Source organism: Protopterus annectens, chromosome 1.part2 (genome assembly GCF_019279795.1).
Source record: "Protopterus annectens isolate FY-2018-M chromosome 1.part2, PAN1.0, whole genome shotgun sequence".
Taxonomy (NCBI): Eukaryota; Metazoa; Chordata; order Ceratodontiformes; family Protopteridae; genus Protopterus; species Protopterus annectens.
Genome location: NC_056727.1, coordinates 386,318,887 through 386,343,684, shown reverse-complemented (window position 1 = coordinate 386,343,684; position 24,798 = coordinate 386,318,887). Strand labels below are relative to the sequence as shown.

At 37.7% G+C, this 24,798-nt stretch overlaps 1 protein-coding gene across 1 annotated transcript in view; it reads right to left on the bottom strand.

Moving 5' to 3' along the window:
* PLCB1 (phospholipase C beta 1) overlaps positions 1-23,797 on the bottom strand; it is a 4,354,095-nt gene extending 4,330,298 nt beyond the window's left edge. Inside the window, exon 1 of the mRNA XM_044056572.1 lies at positions 23,433-23,797. Coding sequence (XP_043912507.1) covers positions 23,433-23,531 — 99 coding nt within the window. The 5' untranslated portion in view covers positions 23,532-23,797. The remainder of the gene's footprint in view (positions 1-23,432) is intronic.
* Positions 23,798-24,798: the final 1,001 nt, after the last annotated feature.

Here is a 24,798-nt window from a genome sequence, read left to right as displayed (position 1 = left end):
AACCCATCTAGTGCAGATACAGATTCTTAGTTTTAGCACTTAAATTTGCTTATTCGTGCACATCACTTGTTCAGAACTTGCAAGCACTAAATAAGCTAGTAATTACTATAGCACTCAACCTTCCTCATTAACTAGAGGAAAACAGTTTTTGTACTTACTTTTCTCACTTGCTTAGAGAAAAACAGCTCTTGTACTCACTTTCCTCACTTATCTAGAGGAAAATAGTTTTTTATTCAGGCATGTCCAAGGGTCAGCTCCCAGTGTTCTCTCCTGTCTATCTGATGAATCTGGGCATCTTGAGGCAATGTAGAAATTGCCTCATGTACACAGACAACCCTCTCCTCCTACCACCCAACACTACAACCTGTGAGAGATGCACTTATCTAGCCAAACTGGAGGCAAAGCTCTCTCCAACCAAGACTGAACTTGGCAGTCATGAGGAGAAGGTAAACATTTGCACAACACCACACTCATCACATAGTCTCACTAAATCTACACCACCAAAATCCACACATAGTAACCCAAAAACATTTGGAGAGGCTCTCAATAATAATTTGTCTAAGCAACAGAGACCTCCAAAGCAGGAACGCAAGCAACCTCCACCCCTCAACACAACCCAAATGACACATAGCCCACAGACTCAGTGTGCCACTCAACAACAGCCAATAAGGCAAAACAATGTACCCAACATACTAGTCATAGGTGACTCTATAGTCAGGCACACTGATGTCCCACTCACCAGGCTAAAGAAGGAGAAGGTGACTGTCAGGTGCCAGGATCCGCCACATAACCCATGCACTCAGGTCACTCCACAACAAGTACAAATATGACTCTGTCATTGTCCATGTTGGTGTGAATGACCTGAGACATACCTCCCTGGACTACATGAAAAGAGACATGGAAGAGCTCTCCAATCTTGTAGCCCAGGCAGGAATGACCCTAGCCCTGAGTAGCATTCTGCCATCATCCAGAATGATACTGCAGTACAAGGACAAAATGATTGACTTCAACAATTGGCTAAGCTTCTGATATCATTCTAAGGGGATCCAGTATCTGTCTGCTTGGGATGACATGGTCAACAGACCACGATGCTTTGCTGCAGATTGCCTGCACCTGTCAACCCTGGGATTCTGGATACTGGCTAAGGCTCTTGCTGCCCCTATAGTGCCTTTTTTAGGCAAGGTTCAAATGACAAATTCACCACCATAATAGGAACAGGCAAGCAAAAACTGAGGGTAATGCTACTCAATGCTAGAAGCCTAAATCTCAAAATAAATACACTCACTCGAGGTACTCCTTATAATGAATGTTAGAAAAATGTGTATTTGAATACACAAGAAATGCTAGTTTAAAAAGCAAAGTAGTATATAATGCATTTTATTCTATTAATCATATAATAGTAAGAATTAATTCATGTATAAATTTAAGTAGTTTTGAAACTGCAGTGTGACTTGAAGCAAAGCTGATCTTTGACCCTGGCAGAATGCTAGCTTAGCAAGTTTTAATGTTTATGCTTTTCACAAGTGATTATTTGCTGGGTCAGGAAATTAAATGTGTGAAATAATGAAATCTTCTGCTCTTTCCTGTTGGAATGATTTGGCCTTGTATATGTGTTATTGAGATAGCACGCAGCTGTGTGAGAAAGTGTAACAGAGAACAAAGACGTGTATTAAAAGACTGAAGCTGCTATTGTATTCGAACTGATATGAAAACCTTGAAGAAGTAACTTTACAGAAAGACATTATGTCTGACCAGCTGGATAGCAAGGCCGTATTGTATCTAGAGGAAAAGTTTTTTTTTAAATATACAGCATCAACAGCTTTATGAATAACAGATTGTAAGCTAAAAGTGATGTAGATGCCCTGTGACATATCACGTCAGTAAAGTGGGCATAGCTTAAATGTTAAACCTATATAAAATTGTGTGCTTCCTGTTTCATGTCAGACAAAATTCTGTACTTGTACGTTTTTTGCCTCCTGGTGTACACTAGTAAACTTTGTAACCTGAACCTCCTGTGTATTGAAATCTTATTTTATTTAACAGTTTGGTCCTTCGCAGACGGAATTCCCTTGGTAAGCCGCAGATCAGAGCGTATCGGTAGTCGAATACTGCGCAGGAGAAGTTACCGAAATGGTTCTTCTTGAGTGAAAAGACCTCCGACTGAATTGTTGTGTAAAGAGGCTGGCCACTTTCTGATCTGTGGCCGAAAAGCGGAACTTGGACTTTCTCAATACCGGAGGCTCAGGTAGGAAGAATTTGCCTTTTTTCTGTTTTAGATCAGGGACTAGGTTACAGTATATTGTTGTCAAGATTTGTTTTGCAGATCAGGGACAAAAGGAAGTACTGTATATTTGGTCATAGATCAGGGTAACAGAATAAGGTAGGCAGTTATTCTAGATAAACTGTGAACAGGAACTGAGAACTTTATATCACGTGATAAAAAAGGGTTACATAACATTTTCTTTGACATGGGTAATAAGTGCACTAAAACATCGCGAGATCCGCCCCTAACCGAAGACGCAAAATACATGCAATTACAACGTTCTGATAACGTTGGGTATTATACGAAATGGGTTAATAAATATGAATTTGATGGTAAACTAGATAAAACTTCACTAGTTAAACTCCTTAAACAGCTTAAATCTGATGCAGGAGGTCAGGCAAAAAAGCAACGCCAATTAGGCATTCCTCAGGCACACAGGTGGATTGAGGAAGCAAATCGTAGAGAGCAAAAGCTGAAAAATTCAAAAACATTATTTTTAGACAAAGAGGATAATAACTTGGTAATAGCAACAGCTCCTCCTCCTCCTCCCTTGCCCCCTCCCTTACCCTTTTCAGGATATGAAGCAAGTGTACAGGCTGGTCCGCCTCCGCGTTATCCTGAAGTTTCAGCAAGACCACAACCATTTGTTAGAGATCCTATTGAAACTAGGTCCCGAACACGAAAAACACATAGGGACACAGAATCATATCAAATAGAGAGAAATCTACAGGATGAGAGTGAGGAAGAAATATGCCCACTTATAGAAGTTCCAAATCCTCAGGCGGGACAGGAAGGGCAGGACCCAACACTCTTAGTATATAGACCATGGACACCGGAAGATATCCGGAAGGCTACTGAGGGAATCCCCCATCCGAAAGTTAATTTTACGAAATTTTTAGAAGATTTACAAGGCATGAGGTTGAGTTACCACTTGAATGGGGAAGAAGTAGAAAAAGTAGTAAGACAAATTATAGGTCCAGATTGGCACATGATTTGTGGCACCTGGAATCCTCGTAATGCAGAGCTTAGACCACTCCCACATAGTGATGCAGAGTTAGACAACAGAGTGAAAGGTCTGACAGACCGAATCTCTGAGAAATGGAAACCTAGAGCAGACTGGACTTGCATTAATCAATGCATACAACAGGAAAATGAGACAATAGATGGGTATTATGCTAGATTATTAGAATGTTTTAATAATCATAGCGGTATGTCGGTTCCTGAGAACCAAACAAATGATTCCCCGTATGAACAACAATTAAAAAATGCATTTTTGAAAGGTTGCATTGCACCTATTAGTAGCTTCATTACGAAGCATATAATAGACCATCGAACAGGGAGGCTACAAGCCTTACTTGAATACGCTAGACATGCTGAAAGACATTTTAATAGTAAAAAGAAAAAGAAAGCGCAAGTCTTCACTGCTGAAGATGGAGCTGAAGTATTTGTATTGCAGTCATGTAAAAAGGGCAAGAAGAATGCCCAGGGAAACAAACAGTCTGACAAAAGATCAGAAGATTTTGAAGAAAGAAAAAAAGAGAGGTGAATGCTTCAAGTGCGGGAAAAAGGGACATTTAGCAAGGGATTGTAGGCAAAACAAAAAGGTAATCACAGAAGATAAGGGAGATGAGGACTGACTATATGATAGTGAAGATACATCATGTGAAAGTCAGAAATCATCAGGAAAAGTTAATAAACAAAAAACAAATGTAAATGTGATAGAAGGAGTAGAGGAAGTGCAAGTAGATATGGAGGATGAAGAAAGTGAAATTTTGGACTTAGCATTATTGAGTTTAGAGCTCTACTTAGCAGATACGAAACCGGAAGTTACACTTCTGGTGGAGAGAAGGGAAGTCAAATTCCTGTGTGACTCAGGAGCATCACGGACTTTGATACACCCCTCCAAGTTACCAGAACATTCAGAATCACCTGATTATATACTAGTAAAAGCCGCAAATGGACAGCTATATAGGGAACCACTTTCCCATGATATAGCAATAACTGACCCTGTTTCAGGTATGACCCAGAGAAGTAAAATTGTTGTTTCTGCAAAGTGTCCAGTAAACCTATTGGGCAGGGACCTTATGCAGATATTTGGCATAGCAGTAGTTCCAACTGTACAAGGTATGGAGGCACAGAGACAAATGGATACCTTTGTAGTGTGATCGGAGGGTGAAACTTTTTACTGGTACAGCCAGGACCTAGTCATGACTGGTCCAGAGGCAGTAACTGAGGAACTGATGAATGTAGCCATCAGTAAAGCCCCCTCCCTCGACACTGATCGACAGCATTTGTTACACTGTACTCTATACTACTGTACTACACCAGGACCTGATAGAGAGTATGATCAAGAATTGTTTAAAAATCGTGCAACTAGATTGGTTTTGCGTACTTTGCACTGGGACACTGAGGGGAACAGTGTAGTTAGCTGTTCGTTACCTCAAGAATTCCTTGCATTGTATAGATCAAATTGGTTACCACATGTCAGCTTTACAAAGAACAAAAGTGTCAAATGGGCAGACTTAGGAGAAAAAGTAACAAGATGGGAAAAACAGACTGATTTAGAACTATCAGAACAAGGGATACAACAACAAAAACTGAATTGGTTAACACAGACACATCCAGCTGTACACTTGCAATCTAGTGAGAACAGTTGATTAGCGTTCTTATTAGAAGAAGAAGAAAAGGCCTTATGTGAAATTCCAACAACTCTTTGGTCAGCAGGCAAGTCAGATGTAGGACTTATTCGAACAGCAGGACCAGTTACAATAACCCCAAAGTCAGCTTTTAGACCACAGAAAAGACAATACCCTTTGAGAAAGGATGCAGAAATAGAAATTAAACCTATAATAGCAGCATTACTCAAAGAAGGAGTACTGGTAGAATCTCCTTATTCACCATGTAATACACCCCTATTTCCTGTTAAAAAAGCAAACGGGGAATGGCGGATGGTACAAGATTTACAAGCTGTCAATAATGCAGTATTACCTAGAGCACCTACGGTGCCGGACCCACATACATTGTTAAACGATTTAGAACCGCAACAGAAATATTTCTCTGTGGTAGATATTAGCAATGCTTTCTTTTCAATACCTATACATCCTGGTAGTCAATATTGGTTTGCATTTACATTTCAGGGTAAAAGGTATACATATACTCGACTACCACAGGGATATTGTGAGAGTCCAACAATATTTGCACAAGAAATGGCTAGCAACCTGGCAGGGTTTACCCCACTGGGAAGTAGTCAAATTCTGCTTTACGTAGATGACATCTTGCTAGCAGCCCCCCCCCCCCCAGCAACAGTGCAGGGAGGATACTGTAGCATTATTTAAATTTTTAGCAACACAAGGACACAAAGTGAACAAAAGTAAGTTACAACTTTGGAGAAAACAAGTTAGATACTTAGGATATGTAATATCCAATGAAGGTAGAATACTAGATGAGGAAAGAAAAACAGCAATTTTGCAAGCACCTAAACCAACAACCAAGAAGGAAATTATGTCTTTCTTGGGTACAACTAATTTTTTGTCGGAGCTGGATACCAAATTATGCTTTGGAATCTGCTCCACTGACTGACTTGATATATAAGACACCAATGGCAGCACAAGATATCTTACAATGGACACCCGAAGCAGAAACGGCTTTCTGCAGGTTGAAGCAGTTGATAGCTTCTTCATTAGTTTTAGGACTTCCAAATTATCACAAACGTTTTTTTCAGACCATAGATTGTAAGCAAGGATATATGACGTCAGTATTGACGCAACAACATGGGGATAAGCAACGCCCCATAGCCTATTATTCATCACAGTTAGACCCAGTGGCACGATCTTTGCCTCACTGTGTACAAGCAGTAGTTGCAGCCGCAATGGCAGTACAGGCTTCAGCCTCAGTGGTGTTGTTCCACCCTCCCACATTGAGAGTGCCTCACGCGGTTGCAATAATTTTACTGCAAGAAAAAGTAGCATATCTTTCTCCTGCTAGACACCTTTCATGTATGACTATACTGCTGAGCCAACCTCATATGATAATTGAACGATGTACGACATTAAATCCATCAACACTACTCCCAACTCCTGCGGATGGCACACCACACAGCTGCCTGCAGGAAATTGAACAGTTAGCTTTACCTAGACAAGATCTCACAGATATGCCCTTGGATAATGCCAAGGTGACATATTACGTGGACGGCTCATGCAGAAGGGGTCCTACAGGGAAGAATCTGGTAGGGTATGCAGTAGTTACAGACACTGAAATTTTAGAAGCTCAATCCTTACCACACAACTTATCTGCACAAGCAGCAGAATTGATAACTTTGACGAGGGCATGTACTTTAGCAAAAAACAAGTGTGTAAACATATATACTGACAGTCAGTATGCTTTTTCTACAGTACATGTATTTGCACAAAAATGGAAAAATAGAGGAATGATAACATCTAGTGGAAAACCTATTAATCATGCGCAATTTATTTTGGAGTTATTAGAATCTATTCAGTTACCTACCAAAGTAGCTATTTGTAAATGTGTAGCTCATACAAAACAACAGGATAAGATTTCAAAAGGCAATGCGAGCTGATGCAGCTGCAAAGCAAGCAGCCTCAGACTCAGAAACTTTACTTTTAAATGAGGAATTACAACCCTCTGAGATTTTAGATTTAGACATGTTAAAAACAATGCAGATGCTTACTACAAAAGCAGAAAAACAAAAATGGGTAAAATGAGGTGCAATTCTTGAGAATGGACTGTACATTTCCAAAGAAAGAAAACCAATATTGCCGTCTAATTTATTTAGATATGCAGCTTTGTTGAGCCATGGGCAGTGCCATGTCTCAACAGGGGGGATGGTACAGTTAGTAAACCGAATATTCCAAACATATGGATACACAAAAAAATTTTGTGCAGCTTGTCATACTTGTAACAAGCACCATGCACAAGGAGCATTTAAAACCAAGCAATGAAGTTTTCCTATACCACCATACCCGTTCCATACTATCTGTATGGATTTCATAGAATTGAATAAATGTGAAGGGAAAAAGTTTTGTTTAGTTATTGTAGACATGTTTTCTAAATGGGTAGAAGCTTTTCCAACCAAAAACCTGGATGCAGCAATAGTGGCGAAAGCCTTGATAAAAGAAGTAATCCCTAGATTTGGCATTCCGGAAAGGATTTATAGTGACAACGGCACACATTTTGTGAACCAGACAATCCACCAGCTTGGGAGATTTTTTGGTATCTCCTTAAAGAACCATTGTGCCTACCACCCACAGTCAGCAGGACTGGTGGAAAGGTACAATGGTACCCTAAAGAACAAACTTAGGAAGCTAATAGAGGAGACCCAAAGGAATTGGATATACTGTCTGCCTTTAGCACTGCTGAGTATGAGAACGGTTCCAAATGTAAAGGGTTTGACTCCCTTTGAAATGTTTTTTGGGAGAACATATTATGTGCCTCAGTGGAAAGCTCTCATGCCTGCAGAGCAAGAGGCTGACAGTTCATTAGCTAGTTATATGAGGAAACTGTTAACAAATAAATCTGTTTTGCAGTTTAACTCTTTTTCAGATAAGGAACAGACCAGACCGGTGGAGGCAGTCTTGGCCCCAGAGTCGTGGGTTTGGTTGAAAGTGACGAAAAGGAAGAATTGGGCGAGTCCAAAGTGGGAGGGACCATACCAGGTTCTGTTGGCAACGCCTACTGCAGTTAGAGTGGCCGAGAGGACGTCCTGGGTTCATTTGACGCATTGTAAACCGGTAAAGAACTTTCAACTTGATAAAAACTTTGTGACTGATACACAACCAGACCGAGATGGCCAAAAACAAAGCGAATAGAAATTTAGATCAACCCCAGAGATGTTGCATAATCATTTTGTTGAGTGTACATTTATTGACTGTAATTGTGACAATTTTCCTCTTGTTGTGGTTTATCCTACACACAACCACACAAGTGAAAGTGGGAAGGCTTGATGAAACGTCTATACACTGGCATCCAAATTTTAACACATACCTAGCCATGAAACGTGTATATGCAGAGACTATGAACATTTCAAATAGCTGGGTTTGTACAGCTATACCAACAGCATATGGAGGACTGATAATGTCCGCTGACCCTTTGGGGATAAATGAGACTTGGGAGAATTTACTTTTTGATACAGGAACTGTGAGATCACAGGACAAAATAGCTTTATTTTTACCTGTCACATAAAAAGGAGTTGTATGTTTTTACAAAAATTACACCCTCCAGGTGGGCTGGAGCAATTGTAATATAACCATATCTTACCGATGTTATATTAAGAATAGTAATGGCAATACTTTATGCAATACTAATTATGACTGGTATTTGAACTCATTGAAAACAACTATGAATGACATTCGCAAAAATCCAGTTTTGTTTAAACAATTGTCAGTTATAGATCAGAAAATGTTTCATGCAGGGCTGATGCGTATTAGTACTAAAGTAGAAAACTGTTATTTTATTTGTGGGAAAAAGGCATATAAATGGTTACCTGAGAATTGGTCCGGCAGTTGTTTTTTGGGTTATTTGGTTCCGGCAATAAGACATACTGCAGAATTACCTTTGGGTAAGATACGAAACGTGAGAGAAGCAGCCCGAAAACCCGAAGGTCCAGTTGAAAAACCTGTGAATCCAGTCAGAAAGATTGAAGCTGGCTGGAAAGACCACAATTCAGTAAAAGACAAAAGCGAATTGGCTCATATGGACTTGAGTGACAGTGTTATATCTTGGGCAGGAATATTCCCAGCCTATGGAGCAGTCAAATCGATCTGGGAGCTGAGGAAGTTGTCAAAACTTCTCGAAGTAATGAGTAATGCAACTTTTTCCGCCCTAGAACTGGTGACTGATGAACTGAATGCAATGAGAACTGTTGTGCTACAAAATTGAATGGCTCTTGACTTCACCCTAGTGGCGAGAGGTGGTACGTGCGCGCTTATCAAAGAAGAATGCTGTGCTTATATTCCTGCCAATCGTCATGAGATCAATAACCACCTAGAGGTAATTCAGCAAGTATCAGCCATGACTGAACCAAGCCCAAACCCACTGATGGACTTTTTCCAGAATCTATTTGGGGGTGGGGTTCCATCCTAATGAATATTCTGATTGCCATTTGTGTGGGTATACTCCTAATAGGAGCATGTGTTTGTTGTGGAATTCCCTGCAGGAAAAGATTAGTCAAAGATTTTATTGATGTATCTGTTACTGAAACTTTGTACCAAGATATTGAGATTGAAAGATTGATCTCAGATGACATTTTTTCTGAAGTATAGATTGAATGACTCACCTAGCTGAAAATCCTAAGTGGAAAAGGCTAGAAGATGAAATGACACTATGCATACTTCAAAATAGAATAAAAAGTATTAATAGGGGGGAAAATGTTAGAAAATGTGTATTTGAATACATGAGAAATGCTAGTTTAAAAAGCAAAGTAGTATATAATGCATTTTATTCTATTAATCATATAATAGTAAGAATTAATTCATGCATAAATGTAAGTAGTTTTGAAACTGCAGACTGGCTTGAAGCAAAGCTGATCTTTGACCCTGGCAGAATGCTAGCTTAGCAAGTTTTAATGTTTATGCTTTTCACAAGTGATTATCTTCTGGGTCAGGAAATTAAATGTGTGAAATAATGAAATCATCTGCTCTTTCCTGTTGGAATGATTTGGCCTTGTATATGTGTTATTGAGATAGCACGCAGCTGTGTGAGAAAGTGTAACAGAGAACAAAGACGTGTATTAAAAGACTGAAGCTGCTATTGTATTCGAACTGATATGAAAACCTTGAAGAAGTAACTTTACAGAAAGACATTATGTCTGACCAGCTGGATAGCAAGGCCGTATTGTATCTAGAGGAAAAGTTTTTTTTAAATATACAGCATCAACAGCTTTATGAATAACAGATTGTAAGCTAAAAGTGATGTAGATGCCCTGTGACATATCACGTCAGTAAGGTGGGCATAGCTTAAATGTTAAACCTATATAAAATTGTGTGCTTCCTGTTTCATGTCAGACAAAATTCTGTACTTGCACGTTTTTTGCCTCCTGGTGTACACTAGTAAACTTTGTAACCTGAACCTCCTGTGTATTGAAATCTTATTTTATTTAACAATGGAGAACATCGATATCTGTGCAGTGACTGAGACCTGGTTCAAGGCTCCAGAGAGCACCCCTGCACTACAAGGCTATAACTCATACCACACTTTTCGGCCATGTAACCTGGACCGAAACACCAAAGGCAGAGGTGTGTCCATATTCATGAGTAGTTACTCTAATCTAGTTCTAGCTCAATGTGAAAAAGAACAAGTTTTATGTTATCTAAATCCTTGGTATCATCATTTATATTATTACGGTCATTTTGTTGATGACATTTTCATTCTGTGGAAAGGTAATAGTGAGCAATTGACTCTATTCACAAATTACCTGCATAATACAACTGGCTTCCTAAAGTTTAAAGTTAACTACTCAGATCATGGAGTTGTCTTACTGGATGTAAAGATCGATTTAGATCCTGTGAAAGGAATCCAAACCAAACTCCACAGAAAAGAAATGCGGAGAAATCAGATGACAAGATCAGAGATATTGTAGGGGAACATCCTAGATTTTGCTACAAAAACCGAAAGAATCTTAAATGACTTGTTTGCCAAAAAGATGGCTTTACTAAACAAGTTATGTCGAATAGGAAGGGTACCTTCAAGTGCCGTCGATGTAAACCATGCACCTTTATTGATGGTAGAAATGTTTTCAATCCATCCAGTCTCCAACCAACATTACACTTTTGATTTGTTTGCTAACTGTAATGCACGGAAATTAATCTATTTAACAACTTCTTCTAATTGTAAGGCCTTCTATACAGGCAAAACTAACCAGCATCTAAAAGATCATATTCTATGGCATTTACAGGACATAAGGAATGGTGATCCTAACAATGCCTTGTCTGTGCACACTGCCACCTTTCCACATCATAGTTTTAAGTTCCAAGTAGTTGAATGTATCTATCAGACAGCAAGGAAAGGAGATGTGGTGAACCGTACTGAAATCAAGGAAACTGAATGGATGGTTAACCTGAGAGCTCATTACCCTCCATGTTTAAATAGTGTGGTCCCACTTAGACCTGTCTTTCACTTTTTAATTGACAGGCCTTTTTTGCCTTTATTAGTGAAATTGGTTGGTTGTTTCCACTAGGACATTGTTGTAAAGTTACCAACACTTTAGGGCATATAGTTAGCTCTGCCCTCTTATTAATGCTGGTTAGTGATTTTTTGATAAGTTTCCAATATGCAACCACTGATGTCCTGAGATATATCTTTCAACTGTTGCTTATTAGCCTTAAAATCACCAGATAATTAGTGATATTTATGATATGATATACTTTCTAATTTGTAATTTTTTTATTTTTTATTAGTTTTGCTCATAATGAAGCTAATGGTGCATTGTTAAGATCTCTTCGCTGAACAGCATTTAATTTTTTTAGGCGTTTGCGATGTGATAGTGTAATGTGTGATGATTGGCTATTTTTCTCTAGGGAATTATATGATTGGTCATTCATTTGGGAATGGCTAGAGGTTGTCTGTTCACTTTAGATACACTTTATTTATGTTATTTACTTATGCAAAATAAAGAATTGACAGTATGGCTATTCTTCGTTGAAAAGCGCTAGTCTGCTTGAGGCGCTTTTACTGTTGCAGTAGGATTTGTGATAATTGGTTGACTTTCTCTAGGGGATTGTATGATTTGCTATCCATTTAAAAATGACAAGTGGCTGTTTGCTAGCCATAGATAGTTTATAGTGAAATCTTTTCAGGTTATCTTTATAAATCACAAGGATTGACAATATAGTTATTGTCTATATGAAGATATTTTTATCTTATAATGAAACCAATGGCACTCAGATTAGGTTCTTTTGCTGTACAACGTTTAGTTTTGTTAGGTGTTTGTGATGTGTGATGATTGGCCGATTTTCCCTAAGGGAAATAATGATTGGTCATTCATTTTGGGAATGGCCAGAGGTTGTCCGTTTATTTTCTAGGAATTTTTCTTGCCATCTAGTTATGTAAATTATAAGAATTAGCAGTATGGCTATATTTCTCACTAAATAGCGTTAGCTTGCCTGAGGCACTTATAATGTTGTGATGATTGGTTGATTCTCATCAGGGGATTGCATGATTGGTTACTCGTTCGGAAATGGCAAGCGGCTTTTTTTTAGTCAATTTATAGTTTAATCTTATTTTTATATTTCTTAATTATAAAGACTGACAATATAGTTTATTGTCAATACGAAGATATTTTTTCTTTGTTATTTATATTGGACCCTATATGATTTAGGTGATCAATGGCTTTTTAGCTGAGCCTGTGCTGATTGGTCACTATTTTGTATGACACTGATTGATTGGTTCTTCATTTGGAAATGGCTATTGGTTGGCCATTTTCATTAGTTATCCTATAGTGAATCCCTTATGACATTGATTCATATATATTTCAACAATAGGCAGCACGGCTCCTTTATAAGAATAATATTTTTTTTTATTTATGCTCCATTCGTATTTAATGTGCTTTTCATATTATGTATGACAGCAATGGTGTTATTTTCATTACATGATTGCTGATGTTAGATGGTGATTTGTGTAAGGGAAATCATGCCTTTTTGTTATCCAACCTGTATATAACCTGCAGGCTAATAATGGTTCTAGCTGAATCATCTGATTTTTGTTATGATGACTTTCATAGGTTAATTATTATTATTAATTATTATTAACTGTGATGGATTTATAATTTTATGTTTAGAAAGCATCTATCCCTTCTTATGATTGGTTGAGATTTCATAGGAAACAGTATGATTGGTTTTATATGTGACAGTAGCGATTGGCTGGTTTCCTCTATAGCGGGACCTATAGTGAGTTTTCTTTGTGATGCTCATTTCCTTACAATGCAGTGATTGGTTGAATGGACATTATGTGATTCTTAATGTTATGTTGAACAGGACCTCCCTAAGCTAACCGACACCCATCGGGACTGGTAGATGCCAGATAAATGTAGTTTCCATTACAAATTGTAGGCTGTTCCTCATTGAGCAGAAGAGGCTCTGCTTTGTGATTTTTGATCAGCTTGTATACCAGCATATGAGCCAATCAAAAATCACAAAGCGGAGCCACTTCTGTTTAATGCAGAATAAAAGGCAGTTGCACATAAAATACTTTTTTTTTACAGAGATAAATGGAGAAAACAGTCAACCTAATCAATTCAGTTTGGTAATAGCTCATTTTTTCAACAAAAGGAAAATGACAGATTTAAGTTACTTTTGTGTGCCAGAATATTGACAGACCTCTTGATCTCTTTTGCCAGTTGCTTGATAGTAACGGTTGCTTGAGTTCCAGTTAACTGAGAGTTTACTGAGTATTTATTAAAAATAAAATTTCAAACATTTGTGAAGCATTCTTTTTGAACTGGGCAATGTCCAGTCACACTCACAAAGTATAGGGCTTTGCCTCCCACATCTTGTTTTCTAAACATATTATTTCTGAGGCTGTTTGTTCGCAGAACTAGAGGAAATTATTGTATTTTTATTTTTAGAAAAATCAAGATTTCATATTCCACTGGGATAGTGTGAGCTCACAGTCAGCATAATTAGAAAGTAGAGGTATACGGTTAATCCCTTGAAAAGGGAATAAAAGAGGTGCAGTGTACAGGTAGCTCCCCTGAAAAAAAACAATGGATTTCTATATTCTATAATATTATTAGTATTACTTTTCTATTAATTTAGTAAAATCAGTGGCTCACTTTGAGAAGTTTAGAAAATTTTAGTTAACTGTTTTGGTTGATTTCATATGCATTTAGCCTCCATTTCATAAAATGACTCTATGTACACAGTTTTACATTTATAATGCTTGATAATATTGCATAAATAAGTAGTAGGACTCTGTTACTCTGCTTAAATGTCATTTATGCTGCATGTTACTTCAGAATGTAAAATACACAGTATATGTGAAATCTTCTCAAACTGGGCAACATTTATTGCTACATTGTTGCTCTTATGCACACACCACTCAATGTGTGGTAGTTTGCTTTTATTTGCTAAGAATGAATTTGACTAGCTTGAATGTGATCATACTTTAAGTAGTCTTGATAGTTACAATTGCACCAATATGGATGTCATTGACAAAAGGATTATGACTTTCTTTTCCTGTCCTTGCCATCTGTACTTAGTAGACTTCTGTATGTTAGTAGACTTCTGTATGTTCCTAAAACAAAAAATGTGCTGAAGACAAGGAAAGATGTATCAGTCAAGCTGCACTTGTGTTCCTTCTCTACATTCTAGTCATACAATTGAATTAAACTGGATTGGTAAGTTGTTGGATATTAGTGCATGCTGATTCATAGCTTGAAGAATGCTGTCTATCAGGAATGACACCAACTTCTCCCTCAGAATGTTTTATATCAGCATCTGCACAAAAAAAAGGCCAGTCTTACTGGACTACCATTTTGGGGCCTTGTTCTGTGCACAGCCCTTTGTGAAGTGATGCTATTTCAGCCATGTTCCTGCAATCTATTAGCATATTCTTTATTAGTGATCTGTTGAAATCTCCCAAAATGTACTTTGTCAGACGTAGAGCAAGATTTCCAGAGTTTTGTGGTAGATAGGGCACAATCACCAATACACACATCGATTTCCCTTTTCTCACCTCTATTCTTCCCAAGCAAAGAACTTCCTCACAAAATCATTTGTAAAAATAGATACAAAAAAGTTGTTTGTGTCTTCTGATTATTCCCCATATTTTTAATTTTCTACATCCACAGTTCATTTGACTTTCTTTACCCAGTGCATATCTATTGTATTCTCACAAGCAGGAATAACTTGCAATGAGAGAATATGGGTATAGCAGTTGGTTAAACAAATGCATAAGAAAAAAATTGTAGTGTCTCCATAGATACAATATAGTGGGGGTCTTAAGTAAATTATATCCATTACTAATATCTTTTCCTTGAGTACTTGTGGTGTACACTCTATTCTCATATGTACTTTCCTTTGGACTAGCCAGAATCCAGAATGGTGATTCATCAGTTCTCATGTGAAACACTACAAGTGTTCACCTGCACTGAAACAAAGTACATCCCCCTCCACAGTTGTTGGTGGGATTAGTACACCTTTCCTTTCAAGGTATGCTGTGACACATACCTAAGCTTACAATCTATAACTAATACATATAAGGGAACTTAATGCTATCCACTGAGATGGCAAGGATGCTGTTCAGTGTAAGCATGCTGTCCTTTGTTGTATCCTGCTTATAATTCAGTATGTTTAAGGTATAGTTGACATTTAAGAAAGCCAGACTTTTTTATTAAACCAAGCAAACCCAGAAAAAGCACCAGGATGTTACTGCTACTCTGAACCACTGATGTATGACTAATAATAGGTTCATAGGTTGGTACTAGGCTATCGGCCCTAGGGCCTATACAAGCCTAGCCATAACAATTCCCTGGCTATTTCTTCCCACACTGTTTACTTCCCTGTAGTAACGAGGAAGAACAGTCTTAACAATAAATATAACAGGCAATGACTTTTTTTTTTACATTTCTCTGGGAAAATTCCAGAAAAGGGATTAGTGTTAAGCTTTTCCTTTAATTTGATATTTTAAATCACAGTTCACGTATCAGAAACCATATTACTTCATTTACTGTCACTTGTCTTTATTTATTGGTCTGTCCTTAAAGCTTGCTTTAACTTTGCTTACATATACATAGAAACAGTATACTTTCCAGAGTTTTAGCTGATAAATATGAAAATTAATGTTTTCAATAAATGTACAATTTTGTCCCTGATATTGAGAATCTGAGGATTGCAAGTAATTATTTAAAAGACTGCATACAGGATATTATGTCTCAAAGAAAGCTCATTAGATATATCATGCCATATAACAAGCACAAAGGACTGACTGCTACTACATAGTGGGTAAAGGCAGATACCTCCTTTTTGCCCCTTCAGTCATTCACCTCACATGTGCAAGGCTTCTGCATGGCTTCTCTTAAAAGGTGTGTTGGAAAATATACACACGTATTTTATCACATCTGCTTGCCTAAAAATAATTATATTAAAAGCACAGGAGTATTGGTGCATATGTTCAGCCTTCCCAAGACTAATGCAGAAGGAAAAGGAATGAGAGAAAATGCCATTATGTTCTTAGAGGCAGATGTCCAGAAGTGCTTCATTCACTCATGGCAATAAAAGAAGGGACATGAAAGAGCATTCTTCTCACTGGAGGAATCAGTAGTCCTCTTAAAATATACTGAAGATTGTTACACACTATATGATGGTCTGAACATTTTTAAATCAATGGTGTCTGGGCTTACTTCACATGTAAACCCATCTTTAAACTTGTAAGTTTCTGAGAATTGGTCTTAATTTTACTCATTTGACTTTGGTTCAAGATGTTGGTCTAGCTACTACAGGAATCTATAATTTCATCTGAAAACAACTGTTGTCATCAAGACAAATCTTTAAAAATGCATCTAGCTTAAATGGCAGAGGCAGTCAGGATCAGTAGGTAACTGTATTTTGACATAGGCCCTGTTTAAGTGCACACACGCACAAACAGCTACTTTTTTATTCATATTTTCAGTGAAAACTAATAGCATTGTTTTATCGGTCATGCTGACATTATAAAACCATTAGCAAACTTGCAATAAAGATTGCTAGTGTGCTGTAGGCAAGAAGTGGGGGGCTCATCGGAGTATAAGTATTCTTAAATGAAAACGGTGAGTGCTGAGCTGCCGTCAGGCCATGAACCTTGTTATCAAATTAATAAATAAAAATCACAGTGCTCTGTGTTCTAATGAACTCATCTCTCCTGGCAACATCAATTTCTTCCTGCACGTTGCAGTGTTTGCTCTTTTCACACAGGGTTAATAGAGTAGCCTACAAGTCCTCATTGGTGTTACAGCTGGGATAGTGCAATTAAATGTATTGCTTACCTTTTGCAATACAGTCACAATGTATATGCTTTCAGTTCGGTAAATGCATTGCATACATAATGGGCCTGTATAGTTACTGGGCAGTTCTGGTTATGTGCTCTATTTAGCGACAGACATCTTCATTCTTTTCCTTTATTTTTTAGTTCATCCTATCCTTCTCTGCTTCTCAGTTTTTCTTACTTTCCTGTTATTATAAGAAAGTCACTTCCCCTGTACAAATATATGTAGAAATGCAATTGCACACATTCCTCTAACATCTAGCTAATACTAATGACTTGTTCTGTAATTCTGACATTTCTCCTACATGCCAAAAGAAAGAAAGGCTATTAAATAATTTTTGCCCACTTTGCATGCATTCAGTCTCTGCTGATTTCGTCCTGATTGTATAATTATTATGGTGATGCTTTTTACTCTGACACATTGAGCATTTCTTTAATATCATGTGCATCTTCAAGTGAATGAATAAATTCATAATTCAGACTGATGCTGAATCCTGTTTCAAATATTGGTACCTTTCTTCTTTCTGCACAGAGTAGCCTTGCCCTTTTCAGACAGGGTCAATTACTTCCTTTATAACCAGTCCACATTTTGACATAATCATAAAGTCAAATTTTAGCTGATGATAATTGTATCTTATTATTCATTGAACAGTCCTGGTCTAGTATGTCATATTTCACAAATGTCAGCACAGCAACATTTCAAATAGTGTGACAATCTGCTAGCTAAATAGTGATTCATTCATATAGAGAAGGTAGAGGTAAGTTTTTTTTAGATTTCTACTGGTCATCTACTGAGATACTTGAGATGTAAACTATATGTTTGTGACAACATGAAGGAGATATGATGAGGGACTTAATATTTTTGAAAACTTTAAATAAATAACTTTAAAGAATGAACAGCAACATCATTGAAGTAGCACAGGAATGTGAGAAGTCAGCTGTGTTACCAATGTTAATAATCTTCAAAGAATTCTTAAACCCTGATTGCGACACACGAAAGATGATCAATATTCAGTAGAAACAACAACAAACTAATTATGGTTCTACAAATAATGATTGTGATGCTGCATATAAAAAAAAATATGCATTATAAACTGATGGTATACTCCGGCATACACCGATACCAGTAACTTTAAAAAGGCCATACGTTGGAATTAGCATGTAAGTTTAGAAGTGCTTTAGGGGGGAGGTTGGCATAATGGTTAAGGTGTTTACTTTACAGACACAATGTGCAGGGTTTGATTCTCACTTGGAGGTAATTGGCTAGGCTTAAAATGGCCAACAAGGGCAGTTAGCCTAGTACTAAACTATGAACCTATTAGCAGCTAAGTTTAGAAATGCTTAAATTATCATACCATACCCACATGAATCTATTTGAAACAGCAATGCCTACCCTAAACAAAATGTGACTGCCAAAATGCATTAAGCGTTTACTGAAATTACAGAAACTGAATGGTGAATGGATGAAAGCCATACAGTAAGAAGAAAATACAATGGTTTGCCATTTCTTATAGTGAGCAATGCTACAGAGTGGGCAAAGAAACTGCAATGAACAGAAAGCAGAACATCGCTTACAGTGTGATAACACCATACAATAAAGTAAAACAATACCATATAGCTTAAACCTCAAAAAAAACTTCAATATCAAACATGAGCACTAGTGTTCATATTGCTACCTTTCCAGTTATTTATAAATATCAAATTCCACATTTTCCCTCCTATGTGACCTACGCTGAAGACTGAGACTGACAGAATACACAATTTACATCACAGATGTTTCCATAAAGGACCAGTGGCTTTTACAGTATCATAAATATAAATTCAGCGTGACTACAGTTACATTTATAATGCAGCTCATGCAGTACTTAAGCTTTTGATAAAAACATTCTGAACATTTGTACTCTTCTGAAGGCATATCACAATTATAAAACAATGCAAAGAGTACACACATTAAATTATAATGAACCTTTGTGGCAACAGCATTATAAATTAGATTGGATTTAAGGTAATGCAAATGTACCCATGGAAGAAAAAGTACTCGTACACATTGGGTGTTAACAAAGTAGAACAGCGATCTTCGGAAGCTTTTTATGTTTCCAAGGCAACAGTAAAATGTGGCAAAGCCATAGATTGGTGAAATCTTCTGCAGAGAATATTTATAGAAAGTTGCTGCAGTTGGCTTTACTTGAGACATTTAATCAAAAGGAAGTCTATAAATATTATAAAATAAATCAGATAGGTTCACTGTCTGTTTGTGTCTACTACCTGGCAAAAACAACTGACTGAAAAATAATAAGAATGGAAAATTCTATAAAATGAAGTGACCATATACAGTATTGCAGCCAAGGTGGGTGGCTAATATTGATTAATTCTAGAGATGTCACTATACACAGCATAATGGGATTGTCACAGTAGTAACAATCATTAATGGAAATGTGTTAATTCTTATTGTGCCAAAAATCATACCATCCATCACATTATGTGTCAGATGTGTGTGCGATTAGCATTCATTTATTCATCAACTACGATGCTAAATGAAGAACCACTTCATCATTCTCAGTATAGCAGTAGTTGTAGTTCTTGTAGGGCAGGCAAGTTCTAAAAGCCTAGATAATTTCAGTATTATACAACACAGAGATGATAATATCAGGGGTAGAAAACATTCCTGTACTTAAATCAAATAACTTAATTTAAAACAATGTTAGTAGAAGAGGAACACAACACAACTTACCAAGTCAGTCTACAGCAAGGCTACAGAATTGTTCAGGTACATGCAATTACTGGACAATGTATATTATGCAGAAATGTCTCTGTTAGTGCATTTACCTTTGTACTCTTAGGAAATGCACGCTTCATTAACAGCAAGTCAAAATCAGAGAAAAGTTGAGGGAATTTAATTAAATGCCATCTTGTACCAATGATGCTCTCTGTTCTCACTGATATGACTGCTACATTGCTCAGGCAGATATCACACTGCAATTTAACATTCTGTAGCATTTGATAGAGAAAATTAAACTAATAAATATATACAGTAATAAACAAAAAGATGAATGTATGATATGGTAGTCCTCATCATACTTCATTATTTACAGTTCAGTATGTTACTTTTTAAAGTATGTGCTACAATAATATTCATTGAGTTTTTTTTTCTGCTATAGTATACACACCGGTTATTTTCATTCTAATTCATTGCGCTTGGGAAAAAAAAAAAACAACGTCTCTTGACTGACAAACACAGCCCTGAACAGTGTTAATGATAAGAATGAAGCACCTAACATGTTTCAACACTTTTCTTAATTAAGAGTTGTGCTTCAGGTTGTCAAAATGAAAGTAACATTTACATTTAGTGAAGGTACGGGTATTTGCTTCTGAACTTGAAAGTGTACTTGCATTAATCCTAAAATAACTTCAGAAAATAATTGCTATACATCTGAAGGTTTATTGATGACTTCATGAGACTTTTACTGGATGCCTTTGACTTGACATGCTGCCCTGGTTCTGTATTATACCATCACATGTTGATTGGTTTTATCTATCACTCATACCACCGTTTTCTGAATCACAATGTGCGTATAATTTTATATTAAGCGTTGTTCCATAATGTTCACTATCTTCATATTCCTTTACTAGATGTTTGCTGCTGTCTTAGGGTTGCCACCTTTTCAGATGGCCAAAGTGGGACATTTTTGATACAAATGTCAGATTTTGCAAGCCGAAACATACTCACGGCCAGTACAAAGGTCAGAACTACACTTTTTTGCCTAAATAAAAGTTTATTCTTGTAGCATTTTGGTTGCTTATTCTGTTTCTTATAACATTTAGCTGTTTCAGATACAGAATAACTGTTTTATGTGACTATTACATAAAATATAGGAAATAATTTTGTCCTAAAATCTCAAGACATTTGCCATTTTTACAATATTTTTGCAGGACACAACTGCTCAATGAGGGACTGTCCCTCGCAAAGTGGGACAGGTGGTAACCCTATGTTGTCTCCTATGTCTTTAACATGGGACAGTAATGGATATTTCTTAGCCGGTATTTTCCGATTCTTGGGCAATAAAATCAGAGATTCATTAAAAACGGAGAATACGATACTATACATTTTCTTTGTTTTTTTGTCTGTAGTAAACTTTAAAAACTCCTATTCAGTCGAGAAGCGGCACAGTGGGTAGCAATGTCGCCTCACCGCAAGAAGTTTCCCGGTTCGATTCTTGGCTGTGCGAAGTCTGCACGCCGGGCACGCCTTCATTGTGTTCATGTGACTTTCTTCCAAAAGACATATAATAAGTGGATTGGATCTTATAAATTGGCAATAGGTACACGTGTCTTGTGAGAGAACTACCGTGGCAGGGCTAACCATCCTGCCGTGTAAACTTTAGCTCTAGATGACTGTCACTATTGAAAGCAACACAAGAGGAAAAAAGTTGTAGACGGATGCGTCCATTTAAAATATAAGGCACACCTTCAACATACCTAATTTAGATACAGCTAGGCTTATCAGTCTACTTCCTATGATCCTATGAGTAGTAACAGGCCAGCTTAACAAGTGTATTTGAGCACTAATTAAGTTGTGAGACAAACCCAAATGGATAAACAAACACACCCAATCCAATGTGTCTTGCTGTAGAAAGCAAAACATTGCTTTGACTTTCTCACAAATGAGGAGTGGATTTATAGATACAGCATAAGATTGGGAGCTGTCCTATAAACGTATTGAGTTATTAGAATATGAGAATGGATATATATATATATATATATATATATATATATACACCCACACACGTGCATGTGTATACATATATATATATATATATATATATATATATATATATATATATAACACATACATTTGATAAACTTGATTGAATAGCTGACGTTCGTGAACTGGTTGACGTTTTTGCAAGCTTTATGAGAATGACATATGGTATTGCGAGCTCTTTTTATGGGGTTTCCGTTCCACGGAAATGACCAGGGGGACACTAGAGAGGTTACTTTTTTATGCACTAAGAGTTACGTGCTCTCAAAAGCAGTCATGACTACAGCATTTCCAGCTAGACAGAGCAGCAAAATAATTTGCTCAATATTCTTTGTTTTTCACGTTACAATTTTTCGGACTGTACTTTTTTTCTTTTGAATGGAAGACAAGAGTGCAATCATAACGTTTTGGTACCATGCCAGCACCCGTTTCCAAAATCGAAGTGTGCACTGTTAAGCTTGCATCCTATGTATCGTACTTGGGTGTGGAGGGATCAAGATTCCGGTGTGCCCACCTAGTGGTGCAAATTGTATAGCCAAGCGATGAACTATGCGAGTGACAAATTATGGATGCCTGAGCTGAAAGTTATAGCTGTGCTCCATTAGCCGAATGAGCATGGAGAAATAATTTGTTAGCTACATGTGGTTTGCCATGATGACAGCTCAGCCACTGATCTCACTAAACATTGCCAACAGGTGCTTTATCCAACACTCCAAATGTTTGCAGTACTGATAGCAAGTGCACTACTACATGACTGATGCTATGTGGATCTGAGCAGTTTATGGTATCTATCGAGGACTTAAAAAACCCTAGGAGATTACTGATTCCAGACGTTCTATGGCATCCCTAGTAAAGCTCTGTGCAATACTTGAACATAGGGCACCGCTGAACGGAAAACAGTTTTCTGATTCATAGTGTAGCTACTTCCTACGCTAAAGTACGCCCCTTAGCTTTTTTTCACCCTCGAATGAGACATGGGGGCTCAGCGTACAGAAAACGCCATGGCAACCTATTGTGTCCGTCAGATTGTGGATGCTATCAGCTAAGGATACAGTCGAATGCTTTGATTTACTGTGCATTGTGAGGACTGGAAGCTTCAGAATCGCACGGCACAATGTAGGACATATGTCATCCATTTAGGAAATAAAATGTGCTACTAACAGTACACAGAGAACTGTCCTTTCTAAGTGGTCTCCTTGAAGGCGGTCCTACAGTTATTCTTCCAGTAAAAATATTAAACCTACGCCCCGCTGCTTCTACCACTGGGGCAAAATATGTCCTAACCATTCACTGCACACTTACTGTGCTCACATTTTCCCAGATATACAACCCACTATCTACTGGTACGTACAATGCACTGTTTCATTATTTACAGTTATGGTATGCACGACACCAGTTCCAAAATAGCTCTTTTATAGTATGAGTAAATGGGATACTTACATCGTCCCACTTCAAGAATTTGCTGCCCTTCTTCAGGTTGTCAGAGACTGTGACAGGTTTGAGCTGCAAAGCATGCACACCAGGCTGTGCCCCAGCCATTTAAACACATTTACACTATCCAACAGAGACCAGAAAAGCAAAGGGTTGCTCTTAAAGAATTCAGTCAAGGGAAACAAGTGAACAACAATGCAAATAAATTGGATTTCAATTTCCAAGAGGTAGATCCGTCTTCATAGCCGTGTCAATAAGCGGGTGTAAAACGCAAGCATTACATAGGCATTACACACACGTCTTGAAAACAGGCTAGTGTCGGCAGCTATCTTCAGTAACTATCTCCGCCTTCCACGCGCTGTAAAGCTCCTGCTCCCGACTCACCCTGCTGCAGAGGGACTGTGCCCACAGCGCCTCAGCCGGGATCAGATTACCACCTCTGCTCCGCCCATATCCCTAAGCCCTGCCCATTGATGTGACACTTCGCACCAGCCCTCTCGTTTCCGTGGACAGCTTTAGTGCTACAGTCAGTTGCCTTCAGTGAAGAAACCCGCTAATTTCAAACTTCCGGAGAAATTATAGCGATAGTTCTGAGTCGGGCAGGATTCTACCGACACTATGACTTCAGATGAAGAAAGACCACTCGCATCTTCAAAATCGTTTTGCTTTTAATTAACTAGACAAGTACCAGACCAAAGTAGTGAACCATTTTAGAGGCAGAGGCTTGTGATGGCAACATGCACTCTATGTGCAAAGTAAGCATCTGATGGTGCTGTCAGTCATTTCGATTTTTAACGGTGTTTCAACAGTAGAAGGTACATAAAGGTGTAAGTAAACCGCCTTAAGCGCTTGGTTCTGCAGTTTGGTGCTTGGATGGGGTACCTGCCCGTGTAGCCTCTGCGTACTTCTGTGTTTTCAGTAAGGGAAGCTGTTTCCTTCCACATTTCAACGAAATGCTATAAACCTTACCTCTGCTCTGACCCTGACTTTAGCTCAAAAATTCACTCTTTTCCTACTAATCCTTTATCCTTCCTAAAACTGGTGTTTTGGGGCGAAAATGTTTTCTATTACAAATAATGAAAATAATTAAAATTATATAGCGCTTTTGATTCAGAAAATGCGCATTCCGTTGTTGTGTCAAGCTCTGAAGTTAACAGTGCTAATATTTTAAAAAGACAAAAATGACCCAGGTTTTATCTGATTATTTATGGATGTATCCGATTCTGTAAAAAAAGAGATTGCAAACTGTGTATAAGCGACTGGCTATCTTAAACTGCGCATTATAGGTGTCTGCATACCATTCATCTGCTATTATTTAGGCATTGCACTATCATTTTTCCCCTGAGATTGCACTCCTCCATATAGTAGCTGAAGT